General features: G+C 40.6%; 1 protein-coding gene across 6 annotated transcripts in view; it reads left to right on the top strand.

Annotated features, from left to right (window-relative positions):
• The window catches only part of ZNF462 (zinc finger protein 462), a 94,713-nt gene extending 83,498 nt beyond the window's left edge, over positions 1 to 11,215 (top strand). For 3 of the 6 annotated variants that reach the window (XM_054055034.1, XM_054055036.1, XM_054055037.1), the window contains 4 exons: positions 779 to 911; positions 1,845 to 1,946; positions 7,203 to 7,317; positions 8,489 to 11,215. In XM_054055034.1, coding sequence (XP_053911009.1) covers positions 779 to 911; positions 1,845 to 1,946; positions 7,203 to 7,317; positions 8,489 to 8,690 — 552 coding nt within the window. In that variant the 3' untranslated portion in view covers positions 8,691 to 11,215. The remainder of the gene's footprint in view (positions 1 to 778; positions 912 to 1,844; positions 1,947 to 7,202; positions 7,318 to 8,488) is intronic. The other 3 variants (XM_054055032.1, XM_054055035.1, XM_054055033.1) reach the window with 1 other exon arrangement.
• Positions 11,216 to 23,944: the final 12,729 nt, after the last annotated feature.

A 23,944-nucleotide genomic window follows, 5' to 3' on the forward strand; every position in this document is an offset into this window, starting at 1 on the left:
TACCCAGCAGTGATCAATGAGCTCAGGGGGTGCTTGTCATCCAATGAGTATTAGCCCTGGTGTCCTGGTCATGCTCCACGCCCTCTGCTTCTATTGTAAATCTGGCCTGCTCCTCTCCTGTTTCTGTTGGATGTGGTGGAGTTTCTGACTTTCATGCCCTAAGCTGCTTCTTTCATACTGCTGCTGTGACCTGTTAAGTAGCTGGTGCATTTCACCCTAGGGTCAGCTGAATTTGACTGCTGTGTGAAGTGTTCCCATTATCATCTGTACGTGAGTTTGCAAAACACTTTGCAGCCCTTCATAATGAAAATTAATCTGTTATTAATGAGTGAAAGTGTGCACAGCAGTCGTGCACTTAGGAAGGACCCATCCTTTCAGGCATGAAGCTGAATGAACCAGACACAAATAATTTTCCCTCAGTGCAGGTACACAATAGCAGCTTTTGATCACCCCGGTTGAATGGTCCCATAAAAAGAGGATACAATTTAGTGTTTTGTGTTTCTTGGACTTTTTTGGTTTCATATATCGAAACCAAGAAGAAATGAGGTGGCTGTTTGTTACTGAATGTCATTGATTTTTGAAAAGCAAAAATGAAAAATGCAAAATAAACAGTGAAAGAAGAATCGCTATCATTGAAGAGAGTGCTAATTTGATTGGGTGATATCACCTAAAGCAAAGTATGCTTTGGTGTGTAGTCAGTTTTGGTTTGCATGTGTGGTGATTTTTTCTGATCAGCTGATGATTATGGTGATTGCTGATAAAAGTATTTCTTTCAAAGGTGAGTCGTAATTTTGAGCTAGTTGGACGGGTTAACTTGGACCAGCTGGAACAAATGAAGGGGAAAACAGAGACCTCCAGCAGTGATGAAGAAGAAAAAGAAGATGAGTTAAGCCTTAACACTGAAGAGAGAGGTGAGTGCAGCTCTTTTTGTTGTTGTTAGGGCACTGCAACATGCCCCACCAGTCTCATCAAACAGTCAGCTGTTGACTCTTCAGCACATTCCTGTAGAGCCATGCAAGCATGCCAGCAGGAGCAGAATTGAGCTTTTGTGAACATTCCCCTGTTGGGGAAATCTCATGTTTCTGATACTTATTACACGTTTTCTACTTGTTGAGAAAATACGTACCATGAGAAAACACAGATATAGCATCTATGACTTACCTGCCCATGCAGACAGCATCTATAAGGGCTTGGAAAATTATTTAAGTGGGGTATTTTGGTGGTCTCTCAGATTTTCTGTTTTGGTAACCAATTTTCAAATTTTCATTCAGCATTGTTCAAGTGAGGGGTGAAGGGAACTTGGCCAAAATTTTTTGTGGGCTCTAATTAACTCCGTGCCGAGCATTTCTTGCCAAAGTGTCAGTCCTGTTCCAGTTGCTGCAGTTGGCAGCGTTGGAGCCAGGGTAGGTCCATGCCCCAACTGTACCATTGTGTAGGCTAAGTTCATATCTAAGAGTAATCCTACTGACTTAAGAAAAGCTAGGCCATGTGTTTGCTCATGCTTTTGATTTGATCAGAATGAGACTGATAGGGAAAAAGTAAGTTCTCTTTAATTTTAATTGTTTCTTGTTGTTCCCTTTCAACAACCTTCCTCTGAGAGAACCAGGCTATTGCAGTATCTGGTGTAAACTGTACGTTTTCTGGTCTGCTCTCGTGCAGAATTCATCAGTCAAATGAAACAGGGTCACAAGTCTTTAACATCTTTACCGCTGTGGTGTCTGAATGTCAGATTCCTGGGGTCACCCACTGTCGTTATTGCTGATGACACAGTTCTGTCACTTTCACCTTTCACTAAAGGTACACCACCATGTTTAACTTTTTCCTCCTGACTTTTCAACTTTCAGACTCACTCAGGAGTTGTTCACAGAAGAAAATGTGTCTTCCTGCATCTTTTCAGATCATGAAAAATTCCAATTTCTGGTTTTACATGTTGTTTACAGGACAAGGTGGGCTCAGATCATGCTTCTTACCTTTTAATAGCAAGACTTCAGCTGCTTGGCTTTTGTTTAGTGTCCCTAAAGCATAAGCCTGGTCTGTGCTTATCACTAGCACTTCACTATGCGCGGTTAGTGATCGCTTTTATTTAAGTGAGAAAGTGAAAGAGCTGGATAGGAAATGAAAAGTATCTTTCACAAGATCTCAAGAAGACCAGTAGAAGAATCAGAGTAGGAGCTAAAGGAATGTTTGTTTCATATGTTTCAAAGTTCAGCATTAGTAACTTGTGTGGAAACATGCTTGGGTGGCTGTCTGGGGACAGCTTTGACCCTAAAAGCTTCATGGCTAGAATAATATTTTTGTAATGATTTAACTAAAGGATCAGCTCACCTCAGTTTCAGATGTAGAAGGCTGACTACATTTTGTGTAGACCCTCAGACAGCATGAAGTGAAGAGGGAGCCGTCGGAAATGCTCACCAAACCCTGGCTGACTGGAGAAATTCCACTTGACTGGAGACTGGCAAACGTTACACCCATTAAAAGAGCCGCAGGAAGGACCCAGAGAACTAGAGGCCTGTCAGTCTGACCTCAGTGCTAGGGAAGGTCATGGAGCAGTGCTAGGGAAGGTCATCTTGAGTGCTATCACACAGTGTGCACAGGACAACCAGGTAATCAGACCCAGCAACATGGGTTTATGAAAGGCAGGTCCTGTCAAACTAACCTGATCTCCTTCTATGACAAGGTGACCCCCTTAATGGATAAGGGAAAGACTGTGGATGTAGTGTACCTGGAATTTAGTAAAGCCTTTGACACAGTTTCTCACAGTATTCTACTTGAGAAACTGGCTGCCACTGGCCTGGACTAGGTTGAAAACTGGCTGCATGGTGGGGCCCAAAGAATTGTGATAAATGGATTTAAATCCATCTGGAGGCTGTTCACAAGTGGTGTTCCCCAGGGCTCATTGCTGGGTCCTGTCCTGTTCAATATCTTTATCAAGGCCTGGATGAGAGGATCGGATGCACCTTTAGCAAGTTTGCGGACAACACTATACTGGGACAATGTGTTTATTGGAGGGTAAGAAGGCTCTGCAAAGGGATCTGAACAGGCTGGATCAATGGGCTAAGGCCAGCAGGATGAGGCTTAACATGGCCAAGTGCAGAGTGCTGCACCTAGGACAGAACAACCCCCTGCAGCACTCCAGGCTTGGAGGAAGAGTGGCTGGAAAGCTGCCTGGCAGTGGAAGACCTAGGGGTGCTGGTTGATAGCCATCTGAATATGAGCCAGCAGTTTGCCCAGGTGGCCAAGAGGGTCAATGGCAGCTTGACTTGTATCAGAAACCGTGTGGCCAGCAGGACCAGGGAAGTGATTCTCTCCCTCTACTCAGTGCTGGTGAGGCCACACCTCGAGTATTGTGTTCAGTTTTGGGCCCACTGAGGTTCTGGAGAAGAACAAAGAAGTTGGTGAAGGGGCTGGAGAACAAGTCTTACAAGGAGCAACTGAGGGAACTGGGATTGTTTAGCCTGGAGAAGAGGAGGCTGAGGGGAGAACTTATTGCTCTCTACCTAAAAGGGAATCGCAGAGAGGTGGGTGTTGGTCTCTTCTCCCAAGTGATAGGTGATAGGACAAGAGGGAATGGTGTCAAGCTGTGTCAGGGGAAGTTTAGATTGGTCATTAGGAAAAAAATTCTTCACAGAAAGGGTTATGAAGCACTGGAACAGGCTGCCCAGGGAGGTGGTTGAGTCACCATCCCTGGAGGTATTTAAAAGGTGGACAGATGAAGTGCTTGGGGACATGATTTGGTAGTGGACAGGTGTGATTGGAGTTGATGATCTCAAAGGCCTTTTCCAACCTAATGATTCTATGATAAGGTGCTATCTGCCAAGCCTTACAAATCCCTGTAAATGCACCATGGGGAAGGCAGCTGCCCAAGGCGAGGTTCATTGTTTAAATTGGTTTTAGATTACACGTGTGAAAATGTAAAAATATCACTTTCTGGGCTGGAGATTTAAATTTGCAGGGTTAATAGAGAAACGTTATCTCTGTGTTTCATGTGATGAATAGTTAAAGAGATAGTGTTTTAGTAATCCTAATATTTATTTCTTAGATTTTTCACTTGTATCTGTGCTTCTTTAATCTGTGGCTGGCTGAAATTGTTTCTGCATTGTTGTTCAGATGACTAGTCTGAAAAAAATAATGCATATTTCAAAGTTCATTTTGCAGTTTTTCTTTCTTGACTGACCTGTCTTGACTGGCCTGTAGGGTCAGTGTTTCACTGTTGTTATTTTTTAATCCTTTCTGATATGTTACCATTTGTGGCATATTATCCTAAAATAGGTAGAAAAGGCAAGGAAACATATGCCCACTACAGCAAGGTTATTTTGGAAAAGATCCAGTTGTATTTACTGTATTTTTCTAGATACGATGTGAATTACCACTATAGGTGCAAGATGCAAGATCTGCATTTGAAAAATGTGTCAGTGTCACAGGAACTGAGGTTGTGGTTGGATGCTAAGTTGTGTGCTCATGTCTCCCTAAGGATTTTCTGAAGATAGTTCTAGCATAAAAATGATTTGCCCTGTTAGGCAGAGGAACAGACCTATGGTTTTAAGTGTAGCCTGTCACAGTGGCTAATGCTGTCACAGCTTTCAAACTGTATCAGACTGTGTAATTCTGTATGCCACTTGGGTGCTTTTGACAATTCTGGCCTTTGTGGTGTTAGCAGGAACTGTGTTTTGCTGAAGGTGCCTGTGTGTGCTCCAAGTATCTGGAAGCAAATGCTGCCTGAACCCTGCGAAGTCTGTGACTTTCACAGAACCAGGATTCCTTCCTATGAGTCAAAGATCCTAGATTCATCACTTTGACTTTAGGCTGGCATGTGGTCTGCTGAAGGTGCAAAGAAGAGTGTGTTGCTTCTCCAGGTGTACTTTTGGACAATGGACCGACGAAGGACTGTTGCCCTTGTGAACAGGCAGAACTGAGCAGCAGAGCTCAACAGAACTGGACTGCTATCTTGGATAGAAAAAGAAGGGAGTAGCTGGCTATGGTGAAGGATAGCAGAAAACATGTGGATTTGGGAGGAAGAAGATGAGAAGGGGTCAAAAAGAGGATGTCTGGCATACACCGTGGAAAGAAGAGCTGCCTCTGGGAAGGACTGCATCCCAAAGGGACTGTCTATCTCTACTGATCTGGTCTTTGCAGAAACTGTAATCAAGAAGTGTTTTTCTGTAGTAGACAAAAATAAATGTCCGTGGGTGCTTTTATTTGTGATACAGGAAAACTACAGAGAGGTCAGGTGTTGTGCAGTCTGTTACCTGTCTCCTGCAGGCTCCAGAGAAGAGCAGCTTCTCATACTCTTCCAAGGAAGCAGTCCAAATTAACAGCCTTAGAAGCAAAACTGATCAGAAGGTAGGGGGAACAAGGTCGTGTTTTCTGAAGAGGTGAGAGAGTTACTAGAGTAGCACTTTCTAATCTTAATGGGAGTTGCAACTATAAATCATAGACTGGTTTGAGTTGGAAGTGGCCTTGAAAGATCACATAGTCCAGTGCTCCTTCTATGGACAGAGATATCTTTCATGAGATCAGGTAGCCCAAAAAACCATTCAAGCTGACCTTGAACACATCTAATGGTGGGGCATCCGTACCTTCTCTGGGCAGCCTGTTCCAGTGTCTCAACATACTTATCTTAAAAAAAGATTCTTGCTTGTGTCCAATCTAAACCTACCCTCTTTCAATTTAAGACCATTACCCCTTGTCCTGTCATACAGGTCCTGGTAAAAATGTCTCTCATTTTTCTCATAAGCCCCTTGAAGTAGTGAAGGGGGACCATAAGGTTTCCCTGAGCCTTCTCCATCTTGAAGAACCCCAACTCCTTATTTGAGCCAAGACAGTATCTATGTTATGTATCTCCTTTCTGCAGAGGCCCAGAATAAACTTCCTATTGTGTACTCTATGGTAAGTCAACAATGTCTGCCTCTAGAATTTTTACCTTACGTAAATATTTTTCCCTGTACCGTGACTAGTCTGTGTGTTGAAGAATGTTTTTAAAATTGTACCACACATGAGGTATTAAAATCCACGTGTAAACTGACCTAATGGCATTGACTTACTTACTGGTTTTCCTTTTGACACAGTACCTTACTTTCTGATATTTAACCACATAGTAAATCACAGACAGTAAGAAATACGAAGTGAGATTTTTTTCTTTGATGGAAAGGAGGCAAAAAATGATATTAAGAACTATTCCATATAGACCTTTAGTAAAGGCTAACTAGTGAGAGATGTGTAGCAAAAATACATTTACAGGACTTAAATGCAGATGATAGGAAATGTGTGGGCAATTTTATGTTCATAGGCTGATCTTGAACAGAATAAAATTGAGAGTAAAGAAATGAAGTGAGCAGAGATCAGAACCAAAATGAAACAAAATTCCTTTTCTTTTATTATGTAATTTGGGAGGAGTCAGAAAGGCATTCTGTTGATTTCTTGCTAAGATAATCCCTACTAAGGAATTAATGCTCTGAGCAGATGGTGCTGTCTCATTTCCAGCAAAAGAATCAAGTGAGATAGTCCATGCAATTATTTTTAATGGCTTGTGTGGTGATCTTCTTAATTTGTGAGAAAATGTTTCATCTTTTGTTAAAGCTGGCTATGTTCACATGAAGCTTGGCTTTCAGAAATACTGCTCCCTGAGCTGCCAATGACTTCCCTCATATTATTCGATGCCTGACATTTCTGCAAATGAGGCACCAAGCACTTTGTACAAAAGATTAGGATGGGATGAAACACCTATGCAGTTAAGATGTAGGACTTAACCCATGAGAATTCATGATGAATGGATATCTACTTATTATGAGGATACCATGTTGAATATAAATGTATCTATAAGTATACACTTATAGATAACAAGTATACTTGTTTTGTATCTATTTTGTTTCCTAAAATTTGTAGTATCAATCAAAAATTATAGATGGGCTTCAGTGAGTTTTTTGATGTTGCTTTCAAGCCATTTCAGCCCTAATACTCCTGAAATTCAGGAACAGGGAGTAGTAACTCATTACCCTTACGTGCAGAGATACTGTAAGACTTAGGATGGTTTTGTTGTTTGCAGTGTTGCTTTGCTTTCAGAGAGTTGCATTTTCACAGTTATTTGATGGGTAAGTCCTTTTGCAGAGATGAGAAGGTGCAGCAGAGGGCATCAGAGTTGGATCACAGTGGTGACTTCATGCCCTGGCACTTTTGAATTCACAGGATATGCTGTCTTTTTCCAGATCCCATGATATTTCCTGACAGTGGTGCTCCAGCGAAACGCTTCCCGTGTGAGTTCTGTGGCCGATCATTTACAGAAGGCTCTGAGTGGGAGCGACATGTGCTGAGACATGGCATGTAAGTTGGTTTACATTCCTTTGCCAAACAGCCGAAGGTAGTAGTAGATCTCTGTGCTTTTCTCCCACACCAATCCTCGCCTCCCAAAAATCTCAGTGATGAAGGCAAACACAGTTCTATGAAGAGCAATTCTATCTATCTCAGGTGTGGATACAACCATCAGATATGAATGCCTGGAAAGTTCCTGTTTATCCTTTTTCACTCTACTGCCCAGGATAGCTGTAGACTGAAGGGTTTAACTGTGGTTCTGAAGATAGTTCCAGGGTGAATATCACTTGAATATCACATAATTAACTTTACTTGAGTATACTGTTGATTTTGCCTGCCAGCAAAGCTATGTAAACATTATGTAACATTATATGGAATGTTCCAGGAAGGAACTGTTTCCCCTTCCTTCCCCTTCATTTATTGTTAAATCTCTTTCGCTTGCAGCTAGACTTGCATAGCAGTGCAAAGAATTACAAGCAAGAAATGTCAAGACCTTTGAGGGAAGTGAAATCAGCCGGAATTCTTCTAAAACATGCAGAGTCAAATTCACTAGCTGGTCTTCATGGTGAAGATATTGCCTTTCTATAGCAGTTTGCACACTGTGGGATGATAGGCATCTCTGAAACAATCATTTTCCTTCTTTTGATGAAGATCTTGGTAGTAGCAGGGATCTCTTTGCTGATCAGAGTTTCTTCAAAGAGTAAATTTCATTCAAAGTTGCTGACGTGGGAGACATTTAAATACAATATTGTAGGTTAACTATGATGGGATGAGAAATATTACTTCTTTTACCCATAATCTTGTCTGCCTAAGTATGAGTACTTGAAATGTTGCAAGCTATAAAAACTTTTATCATATTAACTCTTTGGGAAAAGTACACTTTTCCTGTGCCTTTGTGCCTTGGAAGCCTTGTTTAGAAGGGACAGGAGAATAAATTTGTAAAAGTCAGAACTGGGGTTCTTTCCTCTTGTCTCATGTCTGGTCAAATAATTTTGTTTCAAAGCTAGAATGTCATGGACACCGCTGATAGCTTCATTCCACTGTATGAGGTGACAATGGTGTGGCTGTTTGCACCTGCCTGTTTAGAAAGTGATCTGTTTTTCTCCTTCTTGTGATACACGTGGATTGGCTTTGCTGTCTCTATATCAACTGTGTTTCTGGTTTCTGCTGCTTGGCTTTCCAGGGCACTGAATGAAAGCAACCACAGGACCAGTGAGGAGAGCCAGCCGAAGGATGACATAGAAGAAACTATTTGCACAGTGCCGGAAGAAAAAGAAGGCATTGAGAAAATGGTGGTGGACTATTCCCCTGACAGTGAAACAGCAGTCAGCATGGTAACTGCTGACAAACCTCTCCAAGACAACTCAGAGGCCAAAAACGAATAAGCATTTGGTGTGATTCAAATCAATGTACTTGAACGGTGATGAATGGGGTGGGGAGGTGGGTGGGGTGGGCAGAAGGAAGGAATAAAGCTGCTCTTAGGACTGAATGATCTATTTTCAAAGCACTGGTACCTGTGTGAGTGTGTGTATATTAAAGTTATTTAAGTGATGGAATAAGTGGTTCCATTACATCACTGCATCTTTTCTTCTGGATCTTGACAATGGGAAGTTACATTCATCTTGGACTAATGAAGAAACTCCCAGTATTCCTACATTACACATCATGCTTTGCAGTGGAGACTTGGATTGTTTGTGAATGGAAGCGTCGTGAGCATGGAAGAAGTAGGGGGGATAACTTTTCAACGCACAAATTTGGGTGCGTTTTTCTAGTTTTAATACATAACGCTTTTCCAGTCTGAATGCAACTGCTTTAGAAAAGAAAAAAAAAGAGAAAAAAAAAAAAAAAGAAAACAAAAACAAAACAGAAACTGCTTTGCTTAAAACAGTCACCTGTTTCCTAGTACCTCAGAATTAACCAAGGGAGATCTCTGCATTTGTCAGTACTACCTGTTGTTGTTGTGGTTAAATGTAGAGAGACTGCTGGGCAAGGTGGTGAGTGGAGGAAGAAAAAAAGTTTTAAAGAAAGGAAAACAAATTGTGCTTAAAATCCCAGTGTGGGTTTTATTTCTTAAATACTGTGATTTTTTTAATTATTTTAGTAAAAAAAAAAACAAAAAAAAAGAGAGAGAGACTTTAATTCCTAGATAACTGTTTGTGAATTGTCATCCTTTATTCCAGGTAAGCTGTTTGTTAGTATTCAGTTATAATTTTAGGATTTGATAGATTTCATGTGACTGATTGTGCGGTTTTGTTTGCCACATGTTTATTTTCTATCAGCCTGAGGTGTTACAAATACAGCACAATTAAGTTTCTCATATAAAATGAGTATTTCTTTTCAAGGGGGAGGGTCAGGGAAAGGAGACTAGATCTTGTGAAAAGAACTTTTGTTGTTGCTGTTGTTAATTTTAAACATATGGAAATAACAAAGATGTTTTAACTTTTTTTTTTTAAAAAAAAAAAAAAACAAAAACCTAAAGAACCAAACTTATGGCACAGCTATGCAGCTCGCGGGCCAGACATATAGGTCCTCATAACCGTTCTGTTGCTTGTCATATTAACATCTATCAGTCTCACACCAGTAACTTTTTGTTAAGATTGGCTGCCTTTTTTTCTTCTGTCTGTGGTGTGTGTGTTTTCTTTCTGTTTTGGTGTGGTGGGTGGGAGGGGTGTCTGTTAACACATCTTTTTGCAAGCAGAGGTGAAATAGTTACATACAACATTGAGCCTGGAGAACTACTTTTACTCGATTCAAGATGGAGTTGCTAAGTTTTTCCCCTCCTCCTTAGCTTTTAGCGCGAGGGGAGCAGTGTAGAATGAGTAGGAACCTGCATACCTAAGTGGCTGATCCTGAACTACTCGGGTGGAAAGCCTACCAAAACTCAACAGGAATTTTGCCCGAACAATAAATACAGGATCTGGTGCCCATGGTATGTTCTGATTGTGAACAAAAAAACAAAAAACAAAAAAAAAAAGTTTCTTTCCAAAAAGTAGAAAGTACTTGACTGAAACCTAGTTTTAGAAATGCATGTGTCTTTGTTTGTTTTTTTTGTTTTGGGAAGGGATCTGTGGGAGGGGGAGGGGGGGGGACTAGGAAGCTGCTGAGGAAACGTGTCCTAGAGCTTCACATGAAATTGATGGCAAAAATGTTGCATTTGTGGAATAAGTGCTACTTGAGAAGCATGGTGTTTTGCTTTTGGGGATTCATCAGTTGTGTGTTAGGGGTATTATTTTGATTTTTTTGTTGTTTTGTTTTGTTTTGTTTTTTGAAGTAGGGAGGGAATGTCATGGAAAAACACATTGGAGGGACAAGTATAAATATGCATTTTGTGTCTGTATTTGTTTTTTAATTGGCCTCATTTCAAATGTATTTAAACAGTTCCATACCTGGATTGGGTGTTTGTAATGGTTACCAAAAATGAAAAAGAAAAAAAAAAAAAAAGATTGTGACATGCTTTTATCACTACTTTATTTTTCAAATAACATGTAAATATTGTAATCCATTGGATTTTGTTTTGCTAACCTGTTAATAAAAAATATGGGACCATTATCCTTTTAACAAGCCTAGAACGTCATATTTTTTTTTTCCTTTTTTTCTTTTCCCAAAAATGTATACCTGATATGTTGTGGACACACATTTTAGATGCATTATTATGATTCTGTTGACTGTAATGACGTAGAATTGAAAATAACAATTTTTTCATTGTTTAATTTATACAGAGGACTTTTTCAGAGTTTGACAGAAGGAAATAATAGCAAAATGCTAACCCATTGGCTTCAGCACTCGGTATTTCCTCATTTTAAAATTACTGCTTACTGATGGGGGATAGGAAGGGGATACTGAACTGTTGCACTGACGGGTTTGTTTTTTTTTAAAAAAAAAAACAATGAAAATTAATAAAAACTTTTTAAGAGTGCATGCTTGTGTGCGTCTAATTTTGTAGTGGCTACTCTGATGGTAGGTTTACGCGTGTGACTGCTGTTGGCAGCTCTGGGAGGGAGCAAAGCACCCTTTTTTCCCCTCTGCACCCTTTTCCCCTCTATTTCACAGTGAATTGGGGATTTACAGGTGTGGGGCTTGACTTCCTCTAGGTCACACAGCTCTAAGGTCTAGCACACCCCGAAAGAACGCCTTGAATATCTACAAGCCCAGCATCCGTTAGGCACATACCAAGGGCACGTTGCCAAGGTCTGCTGACTCCTCCTGAACCCAAACATAGAAATGAAGGGATATTGCAGGCTGTCCTGAAAGATCAAAATAGACAGAGACAGGCTGGTATTTGGATTATCAGCCCAGGCGTTTCATGAGTTGGGATACCAAATGCTCCAATATCTGATGACCTACTGGATTCAGCTTTGAGGCCTGTGCTTAACTGGAGCCGAATGCTGAGTGTAACTCAGTAAGATGGTGCAAGAGGTGCTATTTTTTTTCTTTGTCCATTGAGAAATTAATCTTTGTTCTGCCTTGGAATTTTTCTTTGCTAAATATAGTTTTTTAAATGCACATTCAGATGATGTCAAAAAGGTTTTTTTCTGGGTGTGTATTAATCAGGCCATGTTTCAAACTTAGCCTTCTGATTGTATTAGAACTGGATCTGAACTGAATGTATATGCTGTTAAACAGCATAAAAGCTTTAATCGCCTGATAGCTTTATAAGCTTACACCTTCCACCTTTCTCCTCAGGAGTCAAAATATTTCTCCATTAAAATACTTATTTCCTTATTCTATGTTTAAAGAAAGAAAAAAGGAGGCAGGGAGGATGCATTGTCCAGACATTGCCTTTTTTCAGAGGTGTCTGGAAACATTTGTTCTGGAAGGAGAACTACAAGTAATTTGCACACTGTATCATTTAGCCCACAGCTAACCTGCACTTCCACCACTCTTATAAGAGAAAGGACTGATGGGTGTTGCATCGCTAACAAGAATTACACAACTGAGGTACTGAAAGAACTTAGGGTGATTTCTACAGTGTTGCAGTTGCATTATCCCTTTCACTTCAGTGGCAGGATAGTGTGAGTTTTAAACAAAGCCCTTAGTCTTCCCAATTTTAGTTTCAGGCTTCTGGCTGAAAGTGACTGGTTCATCTGCCTTGAGGTTTCTGTGCTAAATTGAAAAACAACAAAGGGGTGGGAAGGAAGAGGCAAAGGAAATAGTTATTAACATGATTATCACATTACTCCTCTATCTTGCTAGAAAATTCCCTTTCTCGTAACTGGGATCCTTGGCCTTCACAGGGAGCATTTGTGTTGTGGGATAACTGGTGTTCTGCACACACTGTATTCCCAGGCTCATTGTCCTTCCTTTTCTTAAGAGGTCTGGGTAAATGTTTGCCACATTATTGCTAGCTGACGGCTGGCATTTTCTTTTGGTCTAGAGGTACAATGTCTGAATGCCCCTCATGCAAAGATCTTGCCTTCATATTCACAGCAGTGCAAAGGCTTTGCAGGAGTTGCTATGGGAAGGGAGACCACCGTCTCCCTCCCTTGCAAACACATAACTTCCCTGGAGAAGAGTTCAGCAGTTGAAGTTACCCTGTGGGTTACCCTCCAGGACCAATACTGAGGATCAGCAGGGTCACGGAAAGTAAGAGTTGTAGGTCCAGAACTCTAAGGTGTCCAGTGATAAGTTCACTCTTTGTGAAGTAAGAAGGACTGTGTGAAATGCTGATATACATCTCCCAGCTGGAAAGTGATGCTGCATGGAAAACTTCATGCGAAATTAAAACAGCGAGAGTCAGTCTCCTAGCTTCAAGAAAATACCTAAACGTATTTGCTGATGTACAGTACATTTCAACGAAAACTTCCCCAAGTTCTCCACTCTACCTCACCTCAAAGCCTTTCTTCAATATTTTTATAATAACACAGGAACATTTTTTACTATGAAATCCAACCGTCTGGCTCCAAAGCAGCAAGATCACTGAGTAGGAAATTATTCTGGGTAAGAAGATTTTAGAAAAGCAGATGTTTAGTCTAAGACAGGTTTAAGATGTTAGAGAAACCTTTTTTTATTTAATTGCAGCATGGTTAATTCCATGCCCCCACAACAGCCACTGCTGGAAACAAGGGTTCCAGTTTGAGCAGTCTGGAGTACAAAGCTTAGCCTTGAAGGCTGCGATCCCTCCAGGATGCAGCTTTGTAAACTGCTTTTTGTCTTCTCATCTGTCATGCCTATTTGGATCAACCTATGTTTGGAGAACCTAGCTGGAGACATCATCTTTCCTACTGCACTAGCAGTTACTTACCTGTATATGAAAATAGAGCATGTATTTCGCAAGCCCAGAGGGAAACGTGGAAGCCTAATTCATCAGACATGCAGGATCTAAGTACATGGCTACAAAGGGAAAAGACATTTGGATAGGACAACAGGATAGCTTTCACCCTATGGGCAAGTGATACTTTCACCGTAGGTAGTTTTTTTAATTAAAAAAGGCAAAACTCTGACTGACCAGGTTTAGTGTTGGCAATAATCCTGCTTTTGGCAAACAGTTTGACTAGAGACCTCCAGAATTCCTCCCAGGCCCATGTCCTATTTCGATTTCTTATTTTTCCTGTTTCTTTGTTGTTCTCTTAACCTCCAGTTTCTCCAGCTTGTCTCTGACATTTTGCAAGCCCACATTTTTGGTGTGAAATACTTTAAGAACAGGCTAATGGATTCATAGATTCTTCTCTGACCAGTATTTCTGTCTGTCCTAGTGCAATCATTTTTTATCAGAATAGATGCTTTCCATTTAAATGTGTGCTTAGTGACAGGTAGTGTGCCTAAGGCTATGAACTTTTAGCAGGATCAAAGCAAAATTTTAACAGACTTTATCTGTGGATTTATATGCATCATTAGCAGGGGACAGCACTGCACTTAAATGTAGAAAATGGCTATCATTTTAGGTAGGAGAAGATATTGATTGTATTTTGTGTTTCATCTTGGCCCAAACTCTTTACTACTTCTGACATGAATCCTGCCATTTCCTTTGTCCAGCACTCCCAGAATATGCTACAGATCAAGTATAAAGAAAAATATAGTGTTGGTGTGGTGGGATTTTGGTTTTGCTTTCCTTTTATGATTGAGGCAGTATTCTCACTTGTTACATTGAGAAGAATCCAACCCAAAGCTGTGTCAACTTGGAAGAAAAAATGAGGAAAACAACACGAAAAATCAGCAAAACAAAATACCTTCTCATGCAATGTACTCCATTGTATAGTAACAGATGAAGTGTTCATTTAAGTGTCTTTTTACTGAGTTTGAGATCTATGTTGTTCTAGCAGAATGTGGGAATTGATCAGAAAAGGTCTGTCCTGTATAGTTCAGTGTCTTGACTCCTGAAGGAAAAAGTAGGAAATCACATGGTGAGAAGGAGAGGAATAATCCATCCCTAATTAAAATCTCATCTTAGTCTATTTTGATAACAGCTTTATTGCTTTGAAGCAGAAGGAGTCCTACCTCTTTCACACTCATTTTATGTTATAGTAATACAAATTGCAGTACTTTTGTTACAAATTCCTTTATAATTTTACTGAACTCTTGGAGTCTCTGATGAAAACTGAACCACAAAATATTTTTGTGTTTAAAAAAATTGTTATCTTGTTATCCTAAAAAGAAATGTTTCCTAGAAGTTAGTTACATGATCTGTGTTGGTCTTATGTTGTTTATAGAATGCATTTTTCATCTACATAAAATAATCTGTCAAGAATTCCAATTGATTCATTCCACTAGAATGCTTAGGAAAAAATGAAGTCAGCCTCTGGAATGAGAAGAGATATGCTTCCCTTCTTCTCAAATGATTTGGCTCTTTCAATAGGTGATGTAAAAGCAAATATGCCCCAACTTGGTTCTTGAATTCTCTATTGAGTTTACACTTCTATTAATGAAGAACTCAGTTCAGTCTAGCGAACTCTACATGCATGGCTTCCAACTCCAAGCAAAATATGTCTTTCTGCAGCTGCTCTGTTCTTCACTCAATGGTGATTAAAGGGAGAAATACATTTACCAGTTATGTCTCAAATTAAATTAGCTTCTGTTGAAAACTTTGGACTGAAATTTTAACTTTTGTATAGGAGTGAAGGAAATCATATTAAGCTACTGGGCCAAATGATGCTTCAAATCTTTGTGGATCCATTTAGACTAAAGTCACCAAAACTTCTGGTAGAGATGCTTCAGCAAAAGAAGCAGTAGGTTTGGTCTGTATGAACCAGTAGCTAATTGGAAGGCAAGCTCCATAAAGCAATGACTCTTTGATGCATTATTTCCAGAGTGAACGTTTTCCTCTGTTTTGAGTGTCCAGGACATCAGGTATGTGATTGCTGAAACCACATGATTTTAAGTAAAAATACTAATTCAGAAGCCTTAAAGTCATCTTGCTGCAGCTGCAACATATTATATTTATTGCTATTTCTATAGGAGTTTCCTGCTGGAAAGCAGATTATAAAATTAGTTTTGCTTCCACCGCCCCTCAGCCTCTTCTATAATCACGTCTCCCACCTTCCTTTGCAGGATTGATCCTAATAAACAGATGACAAATTCTGGCCATGCTGGAGCTGATAGGAGTTGATTTATTGTACATAGGAGACTGAGAACATCATCATGGTTGTTGCTGCTAGAGGAAGCCCAGGCCCACGTATGTACAAAACCAAGACTATACAATCACCACCCCTGTCTGTGAGGGAGGAACCTGCAGCAAGGCAAGAAAACAGAGTCGCCCATTAGGCTCAGATTGGGACCAGACATAATCCATCTGGTCATTAAAACAGAACCTTTGTGCCTGCCTCATCCATCCTCATGACCTGTTCCGGAGGGTAAGTGCAAATATGATGTGTGTTTTTTTTGGCTCTGTCACAGAAAAAAGCCCTTCTGGGTTGAAAAAATTTAAATATGCTTGATCCCTTCTCTGAGGAGCTGTTTGTTTTCTGTCATATTCACCTAAAGCAGGAAGGACAGGCTATCAGATGTAGCTATCACATCCCTTTAATTAACTCCACTAACAGCAGCAACAAAAGTATAATTATATTCTTATCATCAGATTAAATGTATGTTGTTATTTAATCCATTTAACGTACATGTTTAGCAATTAGGAGTTCATTCTGCAGAGTTTCATGCTGTAACTTAGATTTCTTTCCATGTAATTTAATTGGAAAGCTGACACGGAGATGTTCTTTTCCCAATAATTTATATCAAATGGGCATTGTCCCTGAATGAGAGCGCTGTTCCCAGGGACACTGTGCAGTCTCAGAGAGAGATAAAACAGAGGATGGATAAGGCTTTCCAAACTAATATGCTGGTTATACACATAGTGACCAAAATAAGCAAATGCATTACTTCTTGGCAACCTGTTGGCATCCTTTGGCATCTGAGTAGTTTTGAAAACATCTGGATATCATACTTTCCATTGCAGATGTGAGTTAAAGACTTAACATTGGAATCAGTTTTATAGGTACACTGGTGATCAACAGGATCTCCTGGCCTTTCTTTTTGATCGTAGACACAGAAGAATTCTTATCTCGGGGAGACTCCATTCACCTGGAGCATAGTATTTCAGTCATCTGCTGCAAGGGTCTTTGCTTGGGAAAACAAAAAGGAGACCTCCTGCTCAGGGTCACTCTTGAGAGCAAACTCTGATCACATGCTCTGTATTTAAGCAGAAGAATGATCAAGTATTGCCACCAGTCAGCAGTGGAAAAGTGCTGTGCTCATAGGTGATTAATTTGTTCATGGAAGAGATTAATTTTCATGGAAAAGGGGAACCTTGAATAAGATGAGTCTCCAAGATTTCTCAATTAAAATGATCAAATTCCATTCCAGAGAGCTCCATCCCAGTACGAACACTAACAAAGATTGTAAGTGAAATGACAAGGGTGTAATACAGATGAGCTCCTTCTCCAGCACTCAAGTGAGTTTCTGCTTTATGAGAGTTTATGTACTGATTCTGTTTTAATTATATTTTCTGCCAGTAACAAGAACTCCATTTCTTGGTTGGTTCCTACGCAAGTGTAGGCGATTTGCCTTTTTACCAAGATAAATTTAAGTGTCTCAAACCTGGCCATTATGCTTACATTTTCCAGATGTCTGACATTGTGTTAAAGATAATGATGGAAAAGGGAAAATGCAGAACCAGAGTGTTATGGTACAAGCTCACTTCATATTTTAATGTCCACATGTTACCTGTAACTACCATCCATGCTGACATAGTGCTTCTCCTCACAGACCTCAAAGCCAAGGATGAAGCAAGGTAAAATGCAAGTAGTAATTCTTTTCAGCACTAACTTGTCCGATCTCTTGGAGCTGGAGCCGAGTGCAAGCTATTCTCTCAGATCCAAATTATACACAAGCTTAGGAGAAGTCAGGAGCTGAATACTGCCTACTTCCCCATGATAGGTCAGACCGAAATAGTACAGCTTGTCTGACTCATGATCAAAAATTCAAGTCTCAGATCTATGTCTAATCTGACCATCTACACTGGTAGTTCTGAAGTAAACTCTCTGTGCACCTCATTCATTGTTGGACTGTTTTGTTCCACACAGTTTTCCGGATGTCCTTAGCTGTCTGTGCTGAGGACTCCAGAACTGAATGCAGTGCTCCAGGTAAGGTCTCATGAGAGCAAAGTAGCAGGCAGAGAATCGTCTCCCTTGACCTTCTAGTCATACTTCTTCCAGTGTAGCCCAGTATACATTTGGATTTCTGGACTGTAAGAGCACATGCTGGCTCATGTTGTCTCTAATACTCTCTCAAATAAAGTAATTTAAAGTTAGAGGATGGAACAAGACACTGATCTTTGTGTACAAGACAATGGCATAAAGAAGTCATGTCATAGAAGTATTTTAGTAGTGCTTGCTGTAATATGAACGGAGCACAAACCCTTCACCAAAAATCTTACCATTTAAGGGACAAATGAGTCATGGCTACTATCAGAGCAGAAGGTCTTTATATCTGCATTTGTTAGATGGAGAAGTACTATAGGAAGTAGAGGAAGTTATGTTGTCTTTTATAGGAAGTCTATTATAACTGGAAAATAAATTCTGATAATTTGGGTCCTTGTGCATGGCTTTAAATGGGAGAACTTTCCCTTGTTATTTAAGAATGTAAATCCAGAACGGACTGTCCACATCACAGAGCTGGATCCTGCTAAACTTAAGCTAACCATAAAAATGGTTCAGCCCTGAAAATTGCACTGAACATCTGCTCCTGTGCATAGGATGCTAATCCCACCTCAGAACTGGGCAACAAATGCCAGACCAAGAATAACAACCCCTGAACAAAGAATATAGACCCGAACATGTTGCATCATAGAGTAAAAGGATCCATTTTTCTCCAATTATTTTCAAGAATCAACAAGAAAGGAGAAATATGTTCCTTCCACAAACCACTTTTGTTCCTTTGAGCAGCATTGTATAGTCCAAACTTTTGATAAGGAAACAAATTAGTTACTTGACAAAGTAAGTATCAGGATTGCTGATACTTCTGTTGATGGTTATTGATGGCTATTGAAAACATGAATCAGTTTCCAGGAATTAGGAGTTTGTTTGGTTTACATGGTGAGGTTTTGGGTTGGAGGGTACCTCAGAGGCAGCTTCTGTGAGAAGGCACCAAAAGCTGGACAGAAACAGCTTCAGCTGGCTCCAAGATGGAACTCCTTCTCGTCAAAGCTGAGCCCGTCAGCAATGTTGGTAGTGCCTTTGTGATAATATACTTGAGAAAGGGTAAGAAACACTGTACAACAGCAGCGGTGAGAAGGAATATGAACAAGAGAGAAGTAGCCCTGCAGACACCAAGGTCGGTGAAGAAAGGGGTAGGAGGTGCTTCAGACACCAAAGCAGAGATTCCCCTGCAGCCTGTGATGAAGACTATGGTGATGCAGGTTGTCACCCTGTAGCCCTAGGAGGACTCCATCCTGGAGCAGGAGAATGTGCCCCGAAGGAAGCTGCAGAGCCCATGCTGAAGCAGCTCCTGGCAGGCTCTGAGGCTCATGGAAAGGAAGTTTTCTGGCAGGAGCTCTGTCCTTGTGGAGGACTTGCACTGGAGCAGTTAAATCTTGAAGGACTGCACCCCATGGAAAGGACCCATGCTGGAGAAGTTTATGGAGGACTGTCTCCCATGGCTGAGACCCCATGCTGGAGCAGAAGAGTGTGAGGTGGATGGAGGGACGGAGACAACATATCATGAACTGACCACAACCCCTGTTTTCTGTCCCTCTGTACTACTTAATGGGAGGAGGTAGAGAAATTGTGTGTGAACTGTTGTCTGGGGAGCAGGGTGGAGTAGGAAAAAGGATTTTTTTTTTAGTTTTGTTCTGATTTCTCATTATTCTATTCCAACTGTTGATTGACAATAAATTGAATTACTTTCCCCAACCCAAGTATGTTTTGCCCATGACAGCAATTGGTAAATGATCTCCCTTTCCTTATCTTGACCCACAAGATTTTTTGTCATATTTTGTTCCGGTTCCTGTTGAGGAGGGGGAGTGATGGAGCAGCATGGTGGACAACTGGCAGCCAGCCGAGGACAACGCGCTGCAAGGAGTTATCCATCTCTTGGCTCCACAACTGCTCGCTTTTAAATGTGTCCTCTTGGTAAGTGCACAGACACAGTTCTGTCAAGAGGGAAAATGCTTAAATTTTAAACATGAAAACCATACATTTTTTTTTGTATGACATATCTTTAAAGCTGGTGGAGTACTGTAATTTCAGATTTACTATCAAGATAAGTAAAAATACAATCAAATATAGTCAAAGAATGTAGGCTAAATTAGTAGGCTAAAGGACACCTCTTTTCTGACTGAAACAGATATACCCACATCCTTGGAGTCTGTTAAAAGTCATATCTGAGGAAGAGGGAGGTTTCTACCCACTCTGGTGACAAGCAACTATGTGTGTTACTGGGGCTGAGAGATGGCCCTCTCTTGTTGGACCTTGATCTTGACCAGGGGCTTTCTCATCTGCCTCACAAAAGTCAGGGGTCTACTAGGATGTCCCTCCTCTACCACCCACTTCTGCAAACAGAGAAGGACAACAGTAGAGGTCTTTCTCCAATAACCTGCCCAGCTTGCTGGTGGCTTTGCCTTCTTTTGTGCTGACTGCTGGAAACCCCTTCTTTTTTTCTGAAGCTGTGGTGCAAGCCCACAGTGCTTCACAAACCTGCATGCTGGCAGCATGCAAACTCCTTCTACTACTGTGACTCTTCTATGAGTCTGCACACAAAAGCTGAGAGCTTCTGTGAAGAAACCAGTGTCTTAACTGCACTTGGCAGCCTTAAGCTGTGTTGCTGAGGCAAGGATCTTATCTAACCTGGAAAATGGAATTTACTCTTTCAAAACTTATTGTGCTAGGGAGGATAGTAATATTAGCTCAAGCAGCAGATGTCTTTTTCATGAAGACGTTCTGGGAACTTGTTCAGGTTTCACCTTTCATGTGGTATATGTGCATACTGGCAGCTGTTTTAGACTAAACAAAGGCAATTCCACATTGCGTTTTCCTTCTGTCAACAGACTGCATGATTGGATGAAATTCCCTACGACATATATCGCCTACTATTTTCATTCCCTCTGGGATCCCCAGTAAGCCTCCACCTTGACTGTAATCCTGTTTCAGCTTATTAAAAGTCCTGTTGTGGTATCTAGTCAATCAGTCTCCTCCTGGCAATGCTGGAGGCCTCCAGTTCTCTGGTTTCAGCTCCCCTTTTCCCTGGCCTCTACCACAAGCCTGCCTGCTGCTGTCTTTTACCACTAATCTTCTCCTTTTCTGTATGCAGACCTTCACTGCAGATTTACTCCCTCTTTCCTGATGTGCTTACAGCTACTGATTAAGTTATCCACATTGTGAAGTGTTGTTAACTTATCCTTTAGTGGTCAGATTTTTGAACGTACCCTCATGGAAATGAGAGTTGAAGACCTTTCTCAGAGTCCTCTCTTCTTGCTGCCCCTTCTTTGTCTTCTGGCTTTTTCAGGAACATCCTATGTCATAAGAAAGATGATTCTGGAGACAGTGAAACTGGACAGTAGATCATTGTTCCTGACAGAGCATGGCTCACAGCTCATAAAAAATCATTGAACATAGCTGAAAGCACCTAATTGCTAGAATGACCTGAGAATTTCATGTTGGTTGATTCACCTGGTAAGTGAAGAGCTCAACAGTATTCTAGTGATAATCTGACTGTTAACTTTTAAACTCCTATGTAAGTTCTAATTAAATGTTTTAACATGCTGTACATGTTTTATATATTAATAAGCAGTAAGTGTACAAGTTACACTTTTTATGTGATTTAGAATTAATTGCAGGATGGTGAGATTTTCTCCTTTATATACCCATTAAACCCACATAACTTCTGTTTTTACAGTTGATTGGTGTTCAGTTAACATACCGTAATTGCTCTTTAAAGGCTCTAGTAAGTGCATATTTGAGACATTTTTCAGTGTTAGCAATTTCCTAGTACTATCCCTCTGAGGTACAGGGAAGCTAATCACATTCAACGCTGGAATTCACTGGGAGTCTGTCACACATTTCCCACTGTGCACCATGTGAGCTACATTCAGTCGTGAGGGATTCCGCTTTCAGGGATGATAAACACACAGGAAGAGACACTTTATTGGCTATAAAATGATCCTGCTGCACAACGCGCTGCAGCAAGGAGAGCAGCTGGGATGTAAGGACATATTATTAGAAAAACAAATCAGGAGGGGCATCACTCAGTGTTGTCTGATTTATCCTAGGAAGCCACAGAGAAAAGCAGCCAGCTGTCCTCTTAGTAGATCACACAGGCCCTCTGTGCTTGCCTCCAGTTTAAAGATAGGGAAGTTCTCAGCCTGAGTTCTGCTTCTCCACGCAACATTGGTGTGACTTGCAGGCAAATCACTTAGTGCAACTATGCTCCACTTATCCTTCTGTGGTGTAGTACTCTGCCTGTCTTTATTTTGAGGGAATAGTGTTCACTCCATACCACAACCTCCTCCAACATTAAAGAGACCAAGTGGATATTTAAGATAGGTTTTAAGCCAGACAAATAGCACCACCCTCTCTCCCCATTAATTTGGAAATTTTGAGGGCAGCAGAAAACCGATCTCTGCTTCCTAAATGACTGAGACAGCAAGGTGCACAAAGTGCCTACCAATTAATTGACACAGCCATCTGAAATCCAATCTACCAGCCAAAGTGAAGGAAGAATATTGTTTGAAATCTGTATGCCAGTGAGAGAGAGTGCGTGGAAAAGAAAGCAATTTTTTTTTGTTCCACATCATTCCTTTTGCATAATGTTGTATCCTTTTCACAAGGCAGCACAATAAAGCTTAACTCCCTCTTTGCTCTCCACCCTCCAATTGCTGACTTAAAAGAAAACAGCAAAGCCCTATCTTTGGCATCAAATGAACAATAGGCATTCTTCCAGCAAGAAGAAATGAGCTGCTTTTGAAAGAGTTGTGGAGGAAAGTGCAAAATGTTCTAAATTCTCATGAAATAAATACTTGAATGATAGTCACTTGGCTCATCATCTGAGATGTCAGGGCAGGCTTTCTGTTCCAGGTTTATATAAAATATTGTTTGGGGAGGTGAGGAGGGGCAGAAAACCCATATTACAGATAAGAAAAGACAGAGATACAAGAACATGAAAGATTTTTCTTGTTCAATACACTTCAGAAACAGTAACTAATTAGTATTTCCACTACAAGATGGTGTATTTCATCCTATCTTACTGATGATGCTTGGCCAAAACTTTCCAGGCAGCCTAGATAATATTGAGACATTTATTTTAACAAGACTTAGGAAACTCTGTTGCTTAGGCTGCAGTGTGTATTTCAGCAGGGGCTTGAGGCTATGCTGCTCCAACTTGCACGAAACGGTAGGAACTCACTTAGCACGAAGAAACAGGGAAAATGCTTTCTCCTGCAGGATGCTGAAGACTTAATGAAGCAGCATGGGCTGAGACGAGTCAAGAAACTGTTTGACAAAATGCAGGGCTTGATCCAAAGTTTTGCTGAAGCCACGAGGCACTGAGATGAAACACAAGCACCAGACCCCACAGAAAATGGGAGAGATTTGGTGCTCCGGTGCTTTCCCCATTGTCTTTTCTTTTTTTTTCCTTTCTTAAACTCCTCAGCATGGAAAAAATACTTTGTTTACAGTGTGTAGGTTTTGTTAGCAGTGTTGTTGAAGGTTAGTAGAAGCTCTTAGAAAAGTTTTGGAAAGCTGATTCTGGCAGATGGAGAGACTGTGTAATTCCCTGCTTTATCAGGTCAGATTTAATTTTTTTTTAAGGAATACCTTTATTTAATTCATTTTAACCCCCTTCCAGAAACTGTCAATGGTGAAGTGAAGCTTTCAATACATTCTTCCGAAGTGATAATAAAAAAAATTTCTTTGCTTATTCATGCTAGTTTTTGTGCCCACAGGAAAATGCATATAAAAAATGATAATTTACCTGGATGCACACAATGTCGAAATGTAGAGCTGCCTTCAACAGCTGTCACGTTCCGGTGGATGTGCACAGCCTCAGTTACTTTAATGTCATGGAATTATTTTCCTCCTTCAGTGCAGTTACATATTTCCCACTGATGATGATATATTGAGACTTGCCACACGCACCTGAAAGAGGGAAAATAGCCTTAAAGGTCAGGCCTGGGGGTAAGGTTCAGATGAACTGTGTTCCGTCTTCTACACCAGTGTGTTTG

Source organism: Cuculus canorus, chromosome Z (genome assembly GCF_017976375.1).
Source record: "Cuculus canorus isolate bCucCan1 chromosome Z, bCucCan1.pri, whole genome shotgun sequence".
NCBI classification, from domain to species: Eukaryota; Metazoa; Chordata; class Aves; order Cuculiformes; family Cuculidae; genus Cuculus; species Cuculus canorus.